This window comes from Plodia interpunctella, chromosome 29 (assembly GCF_027563975.2).
Source record: "Plodia interpunctella isolate USDA-ARS_2022_Savannah chromosome 29, ilPloInte3.2, whole genome shotgun sequence".
Lineage (NCBI taxonomy): Eukaryota > Metazoa > Arthropoda > Insecta > Lepidoptera > Pyralidae > Plodia > Plodia interpunctella.
The window spans coordinates 2,399,117-2,412,765 of NC_071322.1; the positions used below are offsets into that span (position 1 = coordinate 2,399,117).

The following is a 13,649-nucleotide window of genomic DNA, read 5'->3' on the forward strand; positions in this document are numbered from 1 at the left end:
TCTGGATAATATGGCTAGTGCCCTAGCATTGTCGAAATTATTATGGTTGAAGATAAATATATTGATGATGATTTGGTATGATTTATAACCATCCACCATCCATGCTATGATTTGTCTATGTTATTATCATAGCTAACTAATAATAAAATTGCAGACACATTGCAAATTTGTCTCATTTTAGTGTTTATAACGTTAAGGTACAGTACAGTCTGACAAGAAAGTGAAGAAAACGGATTTTTAACGAAACAAATAGAAGCAAGCAATATTAGTTCATAAACATTCAGTGTTGCCAGCCAAGAGGAGACAGCACACCGCGAAATTTTTTCAACTTTCTTGACAGACTGTCACCTAACTTCCGAAAATGGATTACAAATATAACAACAAGTGGCCAAATTATATTATGGCCATGTTATTTTTTCGTTGTGGAAAATTTCTTTCCGGCTCAATCTGGCTAATCTCATGCGGCATCATGGATTTAATAAGTACTTACGGAGTACATCTACTAATAGGGCATATTACGCAAAGCTCAGCGCAGATGGCTCTACTGGTACAACTAAGGTACACAACAATGCAGGCAAAAAGCCCCAAATATAATACCAAAAATACCTTCGCGCACGCAATCCTGGTGCGAGTTAGGAAAGAAAAATTAAAAAGGATTTAGTGGATTATCCTGAAAATAATAACACTATTTTAGGCTATGTTCACCATTATTTGGTCAACTATGGTCGTAAACGGATATAAACTTGATTTTGACTGACGATCTTACCTGTATGAAGTATATATTTTAATAAGTCTTCAAGTGTGAAGTGTTCCGAGTTTCTTTTCGACCTCTTACTGGCTGGAAAACATTACAGCGTGAGGCGTGTCCCATAGTTTTTTTTTATCTTACGGAAAACGATTTTTCCCAATATTTTGGCATGGCAGATTGTTGTATATTTTCAGAAACCAATGCTTACATAATGAAAGGATTAATATATTCTAAAATAAACGTTTTAATCGACATAACAAAAGGCGGCAAAGCTTTTGTGTACCTAACATACAGTGGCGTACTCTGGCGGGATAAATGTGTAACTCAAAGTGGCAGATCGGGCTGGGCACGTAATACAAAAAATTTCAATGCTCTGTCCCGTTTCTACTCATGTTTTTCTAATACGCACATTTCTTTATTGTATGAGCGAAATGGAAGATATATGACGAATGTTTACAAAACATGGATTTAGTAAATACTTCGTCTACGAACTAAATCATGAAATGGACATGACTGACCTGACAAAGAAAAGGATGCAGGAATACAAAAGAGGAGCCTGGCAAGATAGCCTTCCTTTTCTTCGAAATACGTGCGTCCTTTTCTATCGGTCGGTCGACGTCGATGGCGCGGCGTACGCTATCTCGGAACGTCTGCAATCTACATTGTGGAGTGGAATAGTTAGTAGGTACTTATAAATCCATGCTTCTACTTCAATACTTGTGCAAATATTTCCCTGAGCTGAGCTTAAAATAAAAAAAAAAATCGATAGGTAAAGGTAAATGTCACTATAAAAATTCTAAAAAGAACAATCTGTCAAAAAGCGTCATTACATTATTTAGTCATTATACCGCGCTGCAGTGTATTTATTTATTTTCTCATTTATTTTAATATAATTTAGCGTCAGTTTTCTATTCCATGTTGCTCCCGTAATGGGAGCTAAATCGCCTGTGAAGCTGAAGCTTAGGCGTCCGATGTTCAAGTGTAATATTTGCCATCGAAAGTTGTTGAGCGCACAAGCTCTTAAAACACACCAATATTCAATTCACAAGTTCGAACATTCCACTTCTCCTTCCAGAGCACGAGTTAGAAGCGTTATGAAAGCTAAAACTTTGCCTAAAAAAGTGCCAGCTACTGTTTCTAAAGCAACTAATCCAATAAGCAAAACTCGATCGTCAATGCATGACAATGATTCTGGTGAGGACGCGAGGCTCGCCCCAGAAAAAGTGTCCGATTTGAGGAGAATACAGTTCGAATGTCCAAAATGCAATTGTGTGTTCCCCGCTTATTTCTCAGCATTCAAACATATACAAAAAAATCATTGTATGAACAGTAGAGGGCTAAAAGTGTAAGTACCATAATATTTCTATGCACTGAATCATCAAAGAGATAGATGAGAGATGAAAGTGATTGATCAAGCAAGCAATTTATACATTTTTTGTAGTTTATGCATGTAAGTTTTGTGTTCTGTAAATAGTATTACTAAACACATGTAGATGTCTATTTCAAGGAAATTGTTTAATATAATCATAAATATTACTGCTTCAATATCTTTTTCTTTGTCAGCAACACTAGATTCAATCACAACCATATCTTCTTTGCTCAAAACATGGTATAATAAGATAAACATTTCAATATATAGACATAAACATTTCAATAGTAGACGACCTCGGTGGCGCAGTGGTAAAGTGCTTGCATCTGAACTGAGAGGTCCCGGATTCAATCCCCGGTCGGGTCATGATGGAAAATGATCTTTTTCTGATTGGCCCGGGTCTTGGATGTTTATCTAAATATGTATTTGTTATAAAATATAGTATCGTTGAGTTAGTATCCCATAACGCAAGTCACAAACTTACTTTGGGGCTAGCTCAATCTGTGTGATTTGTCCTAATATATTTATTTTATTTATTTAATATGAAATTTGTTATGCAATTCCAGTGAAGCCAGCTCCCCAGACCTGATAAAGCCGTTGCGAGTCGAGGTGTGTGTCAAATGCAATAACCGTGTCCGTGCCAATGACATGCATTTGTGCTCCGAGATTGGGGTGATCTCTGAGGGGCTTTTTGTGGACTATTTGTGCATGGGCTGCAAGCAGAAGTTTGCCAGTATGCAGCTCTTTGACTTGCATGTCTCCGGATTACATTCTGATGGTGTCGAGAGCTTGTTCTTTCCTAACATGCACGGTGAGTCCTTGTTGAGTTGTTCACTATGTCAACAATTGATAGGTTAGAGGTGTGTCTGTCCTGTCCTAGAATAGGACATCACCATCTTCTAATATGGACATTGTGGCGACATCTTCTAAAGGACAAAAACCCAGCTGACAGTCAACAACAGCATCCCTAAGTGGGTTTACGTCAGTCCCATCATAAAATCCTAGTCAAATCTTCAAAGGTATAATATTTTTTATTGGACTTCATGGAGTCACACCATGAATGCAACCGGGAACACATAAAAAAGAGTGAGAAACTTTAAGCACAATAGTCATGCATGGCTATTTAGACATAGTCTTAAGTTCTGATATATTCTTAAACTAACCTGAAACTCTTATAAAGTTAACTCTTATAACTCTTTTAACTTGATTAACATGTAGCAAAATACCTAATTTCAGAATTTCTCACATGGAAAACACAGATGCAAAGTAGTACAAAGACAAATTACCTTATCTTTGGCAAGTGTAACCTGAAACAGACTTTCCGTTGCACATATTTACCCCCCGCAGAGACCACAGGTGGCGAGGTGAATGCTATGAGCACTTCACACATCTGTCCTGCAGGCATCATCATCCAAGAGTTCACGAAAGGAATCCAAGTGCATTTCTACAAAACACATCATGGCCACACATGTCCAGAATATGTCTGCCCTGAAAAGTATAAGAAATATCTAATAACTACACTAATGCAAAAGAAAAACACTGAATCATTTGATGTGGATTATAACGAGAAAGACATATACTGTCAGTTCAAAGTGTTACTCGAAAGTATTATAATTGAAGCGGCTAAAGTAAAAGTTGACGATTTGAAGCTACTGATAGAGAAAGCTCTGGAAATGACGTCAATTTTGAATAATTATGATGAAGATGATGATACATACTCGCACGTCAATAGTAATAGTTTGTGTGAAGAACAAATTGTAAAAGCATTGGACAGTTTAAGAAGTAACAAAAGGAAATCAACTAATCCAAATGATATTATTGATCTGAAAAGGAAGAAACAGGTAGACTCTACGCCAAGAATTGTTAATTCTTTCTCAATGGCTAACAGTGATGTTGAGAAAAAAGAAGTTGCAGTGAAGAAGAAAGAAGCTCCTGCGAAGAAGCAGGAAGCTGCACCGAAGAAGCAAGAAGCAAAAGAAGATAACAAGAAAGATGTGAACGTTGCTTCACCACGGGTGTTGCGGAACACTCAGATACAATCGCCGACTTTTAACGATACTTACAAAGATTTTGTAGATAAAAATTTTAAGCCACCTGATAATGGGAACACTAACGCCGCTACTCCTGTGGGTGGCAGGAACAGACCTTCAATTAAACAGAGTACTTTAGCAACAACAACACCACCAGACAATGAAAAAGGCATAAGACTTAGGCCGTTAAGCAAATTAGTAGATTCTAAACAGATTGAAGAAGAACTGGCCAAAGATGACAATGTGCCAGCTCCTAGACTGAAAAATGGTACAGAATCAAAAGAAGCGAAAAGTATGAAGAATTCTCCAGGTATTTTAAGAAAAATTGCACCAAAAGAAAATAAAGGGCCAGATTTAGCTACAGTCATTGAAAAAGATGCCAAAGCTACAGAAACGCAAAAACATTTTACACCCAAAACTAAGCCTAAAAAGCAAGTGATGAAAACTAAAATTGGCCAATTCAAACCTAACTCTTCACCGAAAAGTAGCCCTTCACCAAAGAAGTCTGAAGTGAATCTAAACAGAAGCATTGGGAAGATGAAACCGGACGTAGAGTATGAAGTGATGGAACAAGAGAACGATTGTAATATATTGATTTTGAAGATATAAGTGTGGACTTTGTGTGGCACTTATATTGATTGACCTAAGAATATTGTAGAAGTTTTAGTATCCATTTGTGTCTTAATTTTTTTTTCAATCTTGCATAACCTTGATTTATTGATAAACCATAGACACAAAATTGAAATAAAACTAATGCCTGATTGGAGTTGGTTTCTTTCAAAGAGTTCAAAAATGTGTCAAAATTTTTATTGAAAATGAACTTAAGCCCCCCTAGTGGCGAGTTACGGAAAATTAGGGTGAAAAAATAATTTGGCCGACGTTAAGCCCCATTACCTTTATGACAAACTTATTGTACACTATATATATATAATACATACAGGGTTGTTTGTAAAACATCATCTACTTCGCAGTACTAGAACGCTGTAATCATAAACACAATGTTCCATGAGTTTTGACAGAAAATACGTATAAATGACATTTTATTGTCCTGTCTTGACAATCATAGCTCATACCGTTTTTTCCTTTTTAGGCAAAATTCTTAAAGCGGTTGTTAACATTGAATGGGAAAATTAATTATTTTTGTATGACAGTAAAACATAACGAACCATAGTAATTCATAGACTTTGGTCTTTATGATATTATGTCTAGTCTGTAAGCTTGCTTCTGTTTTGTAAGCAGCCCTGTACCTATATTAAAATAGATATGTATGTATGTATATTAGTTTATTTCTACTTTGGATTTCATTCCTTTGTGTTGCTTTCATGGAATTAGTAGGTACCCCATACAAAGTACTATATATACTAATATAACATAGTAGGTATGCTTTAATTTTTTTAATGAAGATGGTTGATTTTCGTGTAAGTTTTGTTTTGTGGTTATCTCATCATGTTGTCAATTTGAATGTATTTTATTTAAGTAATATGTGTCTAGATTGTAATACACATAAGACCGTTACGTCAAGTTTTATCTCAGAAGATTGTACACTGTTGAAAATTCTTTAAATATAAAAAGAAAATATTTTTCTGTAGTTCATAATCATCATGTTCGTAAAACAAAAAAGTGACATAGAAAAAGCCGAAATTTCACTGTAGCTTAGTGTAAATACAGTATATAAATAAATATATTTCAGCAGTGTCTGTTTACTTTTTATGAATATGGCGACAGTAATTCTAATTTCGATATTATTGATTGAGATTCAGACAGACGATCGACGAAAACTGCAAGTGAGCTGTTTGTACATAGAGATATTAAAGAAATATAATTATCCAAATATGTTATCTTTATGAGAGTAATAGGAGCAAAAGCAATTTTTTTTTTTAATTTTTTCTTTTCTTTCTGTCTGTATGTTTGTGGATGATTTAACTTAATCATCGCGATACGTCACTTCACGTTTGCGCTTAGAACCTAAGATATTTAACAATAAAAACTTATGAGCTGATGCAAAATGAGCAGCAGCAGATGAGAAATGAGAGCGGTCGTAGGTGTGAAACAAACGCGGGCGAAACCGCGGGCAAAAGCTAGTATACAATAAAGAGGGCTACTTTTTCTGTTATTTATTAAAATAATTATTGTAAAAATTGTGTTTACATGCGAATATAATGTTTGAATAGAGATAATAACAATAGGTATGTTTTTTTTTTTATGAACCGGTTGGTATTATTCCGGAACCGTAAGTAGCCGATTACCTTTTTCCTTATTTTAGTTTGTCGCTGTATACAGAAAATCTATCAAAATTCAATAATCATTTAATTTAGTGGTATTGTAATGTAAATATATTTGGTATGCGTTGTATGGTTGTTTATTGAGGTAGATTGTAAAGGAGATATGAATTGACATTTTTACATGTGTAACCTGTAAATAGTTTTAAATAAAAAATGCTTTAACTTGTGATTTTGATTTTACCTCTCCCATTGCCCTATTAATATTAAAATTGCGAATGTTTGTGAAGATGTATGTGTGTATGTAACTTTTTCACGCAAATTCTACTGGACGGATTGTTATAACTCATAGGGTACTTTTATTCCGAAATTCCCACAGGAGCGAAGCCCTAAGTGTGCCAAGTTGCCGGAAATTTGCTTTTGTGGGAACTACAGGACAAAATAATGAAAAAAAAACTATGTTATGTATTCGATTTTGTTCTCATATACCTAATTTTATCCACAGATATATGGACATATTACATTGAAATATTCTTATAATGTGATTTTTGAGAGTAACTCACAGATATAAGAACAATGTAATGTATTTATATCTGTGGAGTAACTAAGTATAACCACTGACGTGAATATATTATAAATTAAGCATACACCTAAACCTTCCTCAGGAATCAGCTACCTATTTATTAGTGAAAACAACATGAAAATTCGTACAGTAGATTTTGTGTGTATCGTGAACGACACGGCAGAGGATTGTTTTAGAATATGTAACGATATGAATTTTTAATAAAAGATATAGGTCATTGGACACGTGCGCGGGGCCCGAGGCCCTTTTGAAATCTATACGATATATAATATATAGGTTATATCTTTGCTAAATTAAAATATAATCATTTATTAGTACTAAAATAAAATCGCTTTTTCTAAATTGGCAACACTGCCCGCCGTATGTCTTGAATGTGACATTGATGTGCAGACTGTCAACTCAAAAAGTTTCAAAAATTCCTCAACGGTTAGGAAGAAAGCTTGTTTATTTTCATTTGATTATTTTGATTTAATTTATGAATTAGGTACCTAATTAAATAAAACATTTCACAATGCAGGTAGCATCTAGATCTAGTAAGTATAATTTTATTTTCTAAAAATGGTGTAATATCGTTTGAAATCGAACCTAAAACAGAGAAGCTGTATGAATACAAATAAATATTTTTTCAGAGATTTCAGAGCTCCAATCAATAATGAGCAGGATGCCTCTAGAAGTGTGCTGTGTGAACGCCCTGCCAGAATTCGGCGTACGTTGGCGTGACGTCTCCAAGGCAGTGCGTAACGCGCGGCTACCTATGACTGCAGCTAGCGTCGCTCGAGTCCTCTGCAGACATGTGGCCAAGTCACTGCCCGTGGAGGAGATTGAGGACATCGTGGCTAGACTCCGACTTAAGCGTGAGTTTTCTATCAAGAACTGTAATATTTAAGTGGATTAGTTATACATGTCATACATGCTTTTTATCTAATTTTTGAAAATAATAACGAGATGAAAAATTCTGGAATTGAGCGGGAATTGAACCCGCTCATTGAACACATATTGTTAACACTGATGTTAGATTTTCAGTCTTCAAATCATATCATCGTCAGTCAGATCAGCCATCACAGGTTTCTAGCGAGTCCTTATGACACATAAGCCTTCAAATCTTTCCATGCTCTTCTGTCTCCTGCAAGTTTGTTGAAATAAGGTGCCAGCAGTGCTTTTGAGATCATCTGTTCATCTCTCAGCGCAGGAGAAGAAGAAGCACAGTAACAAATTTCACCACAGCCTTTTTTATAAAAACATCAACTCATTATTATAAAAGTATGGTTGTTTAACATTTCAGTGGCTGCCAGTCAGAGCCGCACATGGCATGTGATAGAGCTGTCGGAGAAGACCACAGAAGATTCTCTGACAATGATGATACACGCACTACCCGGACGAGTGACGCAGGCCCTGAGGAGCCGCAGCAGGAATATGAGGCCTGAGGTTTGTATGATTTTAAGTAAAAGAAATATCTCATATGTGCACAACTATTTCTATATGTATACTTGTACATTCATTTGAGTAATAAATTGATTTTAACCAATTTTTCCAGGTTCAGTCTGTGCTGCAGGGAGAGCTGATGTACCTCAGCCTGCAGCTGGTGTCGGACACGAGGTCGGGCCCCGTGCTGTACGCGGCGCTGCCGCCCGCGCGCCCGGTCGCTCTAGTCAGCTCTCTGGCCAGCGGTGTGCTGCTCAAGGTGCTTGTGGAAGGTAAACTCCATCACCAAAGGTACACCATGGTACAAAGGTCATCTGCATGGGTACTTCGCTCTTATCTATTTCGTGCAGTGTTTGCATTGTTGGGTTCCATTTTGAGATGTGGCAATAGATGATGATTTGTGTCCTAGGACAAAGTAGGCAACGCGCGTGTGACACCCCTGGTGTGGCAAGCGTTGATAGATTATGGTGACTTACGATGGTAAGTCACTACAACCTATCAACACCAAGGTGAGTCGCATGACTGTTTGCCTGCTGGAAGTATATAAATATAAAAATAGTGGAATATTTTTTACAAGGGTGAGATAATGTAATAGGGTTGCCATTTCACATGGAAAAAGATATCAAATCTGATGCGTTTTTCTATTTATCAAAAACATACAATTAGTTATATGTATGACAGTAGGCAAGGCACAAGTATCATCACAAATGCTGGAATCAAAAAGCGTTTCAAATTATACCTACTTTATTGAGAACAGAAAGTACAAAATGTTACTATAAATAAAATTGATCAACTAAAGTTATACCTTTGATTATCGTGTTTTCAGTTTTGGCTCCGGATTGTTAGTGTTATTTTATATCAACCAGAAAACAGTTCAAAAGATTGTTGTAATCCTTACTATTATTACAAATGCGAAAGTCTGTTCCCTATTCACGGCCAAACCGCTGGACCGATTTCGATGAAATTTGGTAGGTATGCATATAGTTAAAGAACCCAGTATTAGTATGTACTTAAAGTCTACATTAGTGGTGGTTTTGGGAAATGATTTCTAAATATCTAATTTCAGGTATTGGCTACAAAAAGTATGAAGATGCCAACTTATACGGACGTGATATCCACTCGCTGCTCCGCATCCACGACCGAGGCTGGAACGAGAATGCTGACCATCTCACCCAGATCCCAGACTACCAGCCCACTCCGATCATAACCAACTCTGGCATAGACTACACAAATAAAGCTTATGACAGCGAATATGTTGACAACCTCATCGGACCAAACCCACCGTTACTTACAGATCTAAACATAAGAACAACTAAAGCGTTTTTCGACCCGTCTAGATTGAACAAACAGATAAATTTAACGGTGCAGTTAAAAAGTGATGATGTGGCAAAGACGTTGAAATCTTGGGTCATGAAGAGTGCGTTGGCGCCGACGTCGGATTTCTTTCAAATTTTCCATCAGATTAAATCAAATAAAGTCACATATTGTAGGGAAGACTCGGATTGAGTGTAGATTAATCCCTTGTTTGCACAGGCGTTCAAAAGCCGCCGATATAGGCGTGTATTTAACACTTTCTATATTTCTTTCTATAAGCTACGGTCCCATAGCGCTCAAGGATATTCACGATAAATTACCGTTGTCGTGTGAATGATACAAAGCGCGTTCGTTGATAAAGCGCCCCCGCAAACGAGGCCTTAGGTGATAAATGACATTGTTGCATAAAGTTGCAATCCAATGAATGTAAGATCATATTTATTAAGTTTTTTTTGTACATAAATTAAAAAATAAAACTTCTAAAATCCATAAAACGCATTTATTTCAAATCACAATCGAAACCGGCTTCAAACCGTTGACACACATAGTTTACGGCTTGGCCAAAAAATTTTCTTAATTTTAACACTCGAATGTATTTGGTATCTCTATACACGATAATACGACATTCTAACGACACGAAAAAAAATTCACTATAATATGTTGAACTGTCAATAACAGATTGAGCACGTTGTTGACGTCAGAGAGTAACTTCTTGCGTGTAAATTTAAACTCCCAACGTGAAGAATTTAATTGAAGGCGCTGTCTCCCGTCGTACTGTGTGATCTTGTCTATTCCATTTAGTAGTACATAGTTAAATGTAGTTCGTCAAAAATCATTTTTCTTTAATTCCCAGACAGACTGCCATTACTAATTTTGAAAATAATAATGAGATGAAAAAAATCGGGAATCGAGCGGGAAAATATTTTCAGAAAAAATAAAAAATAAATATAAATGTGTTTACAGACATTTTTTGAAAAGATTTGATATACTTAAGTACTTTTTGTTTTGAATTGTCATTAGTATCAGTGGATATCTCTATATCCCTTCTCGGATTCATTGTCAAATTTTTCATAGTAAGGAAAATAACAAATACATCCGACGAGACTTATCTTCTAATAGATTTATGAATACGGCAAGATTACAAACTATTAATTCACCTATCTATATTAGCGCTTAATTGTAAATAAATTGAGCTCTTCCGCTATAAGGATCAGAATTATCGCGATACATGACACAAATGAACTAGAAAAAAATAATTAAAATAAATAAAATCTAATTAACGTAGACTAGAATAAACATAGAAACAAACTTAACGTTACGTTATATACTTAATTTAGCTACATAGGAGGAAAATAGATTAGACCAGGAATATTTATTGTTTTGTCTCGTTCTTTCATTGTAAAATGCAGAAAGATAGAGAATAATCTAACAATCTGTGCCGTGCCTAATCAGAGAAATCACTACATAGTATAAAACAAAATCGTTTTGCTCTGTCTGTCTGATTTTGATGCGGGTTTTTTAAATATTGATTCAAGTGGAAGGTGTAGGTAGTAAAATCCATTATTATTTTACCCGAGCGAAGCCAGGACAGGCCGCTAGTTAATAAATAGGGAGGGTTAAGTTTCTTTTAAACATTACCATTTGATTAAAATCACGCAAACACAGTCATAATGGATTTATAATAGATTAACATTGTCTATTGCAATTTATCTATAGTTGGGAAAAACTACGTTTTGAAAAACGGACTTTCATGATTTATTCTATATATTATTATGTCAGAAACGCATAATGACAAACTTCTTTGTGACGTTTTACGATTTCGACCTTTTGTGAATCTGTCATTTTCTTGACCCGACAAATATTTCTGACATCGTGTGAATCTATCATTGCGCCTTTCTTACATCTACAAATTACATTACATTACTTAAATTTAATAATATTTTAAATACTATTTCACCAATAACATACCAGCTTTAAAAAAAAACAATAACGCGCAAAATATTCAAATTGGCATTATGCTGGAAACAGATCCATAAATAGTTCCGGCCGAATACAATATGAATAACTTTTATATAAGTACATAATTTTAAAACAACAGATATGAATCATTGGGAAGACGAGAAATACTCTTTAGGGGTGCATAATCATAATATACTATCTTCCACGGATAATATATACCACATGAGTAAGTATACCGATCTGACTCATGTATAGTAGTTTTCATAGACCACCACTTGCTTCCGGTGAAGGAAAACATCGTGAGGAAACCTGCACACCGGTGGACAGTTTAAATTCACTAGTGTGCGACTATTGGCCACGTTTACGCCAGAATGTGGTCGTAAAAGTCATGTCAGATACCTTTAGGCGACTTAAATAAAATCTGACACCAGTGTTAGCAATAAAACACTCGAAAACATAGTAGTAACTCGACGGTATTTGTTATTTCTGCTGTGAATAGTTTCTGAGCAGTAGATTACAAAATGCGTAATTAACCAAAAAGAACTTTGAGGTACCCTTACCCGTGGAATGTTACATATATAGCTAACATCTTTTGGACAATACAATAATTTTGAACACATTACAATCCAATGGCTTATATAGGCTTAATAAAGGTACCTATTTAAATGTTAATTATGTGTGAAATTTTACAACTTTTATGCTATTAAGATTCGGCTGCGGCAGTCAAATTTGACGTTAACTTTAACCTGCGCAGAAAAAACTGATGGTACACCATTTTATCTAAACGAACGGCGGCGTAAGGGTTGCAGTTAACGTCAAAGTTGACTGGTGAAACCCACCCTATATATTGTAACTTTTGTTTGATTGTGCGATTAAATAAATAAAAATATGTAATTTAATACTATGCAAAAATTAGTACATTTATTGAGACAGCTAAAAAAATGGAATACCTATAGGCATCTGTATATAGTATATAGTCACGTCTCTTTCGCACATTAATATATAACATATAACTGAAGCGACAGCTCTCGTATAACGAATTATAATAATTATTAATATTAATTGAATAACTTAAACAATACATCAATTCCATAACAAAAACAAAATTGCATCAACTATAAGGTCGATATTTAACCACAATAGATTTTAAGCGGTCCCATGGCTCCAACGCTCTACGGCTGGAAAGAAGCCAGGATACCGCTTAGATAAAAGAGAGAGTAGTTGCATCTAAAACACCTTTTCCAAAACTCAGAATAGTTAATTACTTAAGTTCACTGGTCCATTATAACTTAGCATATACATTATAAATTAAAAAGAAAAAAAAACATGGCAACACGCTTTGTTTGCAGAAGACACCCATGACACGAGAGAGATCAGTCAACAGCATCAGAAGGCCTACCACGAAATATAACAAACACGTACCACGTTACACCACACGCTGTATCGCGTTTTACCCTTATGAGATGTGTCGAGTAAAAAAAAGAACGCTTCGACGCAAAGGTGTACTATGTTTTTTTATGTTTCGTGGTATGGCCTCTGGTTGACAATAAATAAATAGTGGCTTTTTTTTACAGATTCATCAGCCAAACGGGAGTTCACACACTTTTTTAAATAAATCTAAATTCAAAGCATAGATAAAGTTAGTTGTACACCATAAATTTTTAATTATACCTAAAAATATAATGGGGCTATCAGTAACTATTATTTTATATATTAGCTATTAGGTACTGATAATATGTGCATAGTCAAAACATAAAAAATCAAAATCCAACATTTATCCAAATAATATTATAATAATTGGTTATAATACTTATAGTGTGTCACCTGAATACTACGCTTCATAGTAAAGGTAAGTTCAATGCGGCGGTTCACACAAAGTCGATTTTCATTGTAAATTCTGGCAATTCTTTTTTTTTTTTTTGCCTATGCCAGGATCATTGCACGCGAGAGCGAGAGAACACGATAAACTATTTCAAACTACGTCCATAAATTCGTTGATATTTTG

General features: G+C 35.2%; 2 protein-coding genes across 2 annotated transcripts; both read left to right on the forward strand.

The window, feature by feature from the left end:
- The first annotated feature begins 1,558 nt into the window (after nucleotides 1-1,558).
- Nucleotides 1,559-5,844, forward strand: LOC128682079 (uncharacterized). The gene is made up of 3 exons (XM_053766563.2): nucleotides 1,559-2,093; nucleotides 2,684-2,928; nucleotides 3,354-5,844. Exons 1-3 carry the CDS (start codon nucleotides 1,678-1,680, stop codon nucleotides 4,754-4,756), a joined length of 2,064 nt encoding a protein of 687 aa, XP_053622538.1. The 5' UTR covers nucleotides 1,559-1,677; the 3' UTR covers nucleotides 4,757-5,844.
- Nucleotides 5,845-7,339: 1,495 nt separating this feature from the next.
- Nucleotides 7,340-10,179, forward strand: LOC128682080 (uncharacterized). Its single transcript, XM_053766564.2, has 5 exons — nucleotides 7,340-7,482; nucleotides 7,579-7,803; nucleotides 8,232-8,374; nucleotides 8,484-8,643; nucleotides 9,438-10,179. The coding sequence occupies exons 1-5, from the start codon at nucleotides 7,461-7,463 to the stop codon at nucleotides 9,875-9,877; spliced, it is 990 nt and encodes a 329-aa protein (XP_053622539.1). The 5' UTR covers nucleotides 7,340-7,460; the 3' UTR covers nucleotides 9,878-10,179.
- Nucleotides 10,180-13,649: the final 3,470 nt, after the last annotated feature.

Bases quoted from the DNA above. Each gene is read 5' to 3' on its own strand.
- LOC128682079 (XM_053766563.2), top strand. From the start codon at position 1,678: ATGGGAGCTAAATCGCCTGTGAAGCTGAAGCTTAGGCGTCCGATGTTC. The intron at 2,094-2,683 runs GTAAGTACCATA...ATGCAATTCCAG, and splicing joins AACAGTAGAGGGCTAAAAGT to TGAAGCCAGCTCCCCAGACC. The intron at 2,929-3,353 runs GTGAGTCCTTGT...ACCTAATTTCAG, and splicing joins GTTCTTTCCTAACATGCACG to AATTTCTCACATGGAAAACA.
- LOC128682080 (XM_053766564.2), top strand. From the start codon at position 7,461: ATGCAGGTAGCATCTAGATCTA. The intron at 8,375-8,483 runs GTTTGTATGATT...CAATTTTTCCAG, and splicing joins GCAGGAATATGAGGCCTGAG to GTTCAGTCTGTGCTGCAGGG. The intron at 8,644-9,437 runs GTAAACTCCATC...ATCTAATTTCAG, and splicing joins GCTCAAGGTGCTTGTGGAAG to GTATTGGCTACAAAAAGTAT.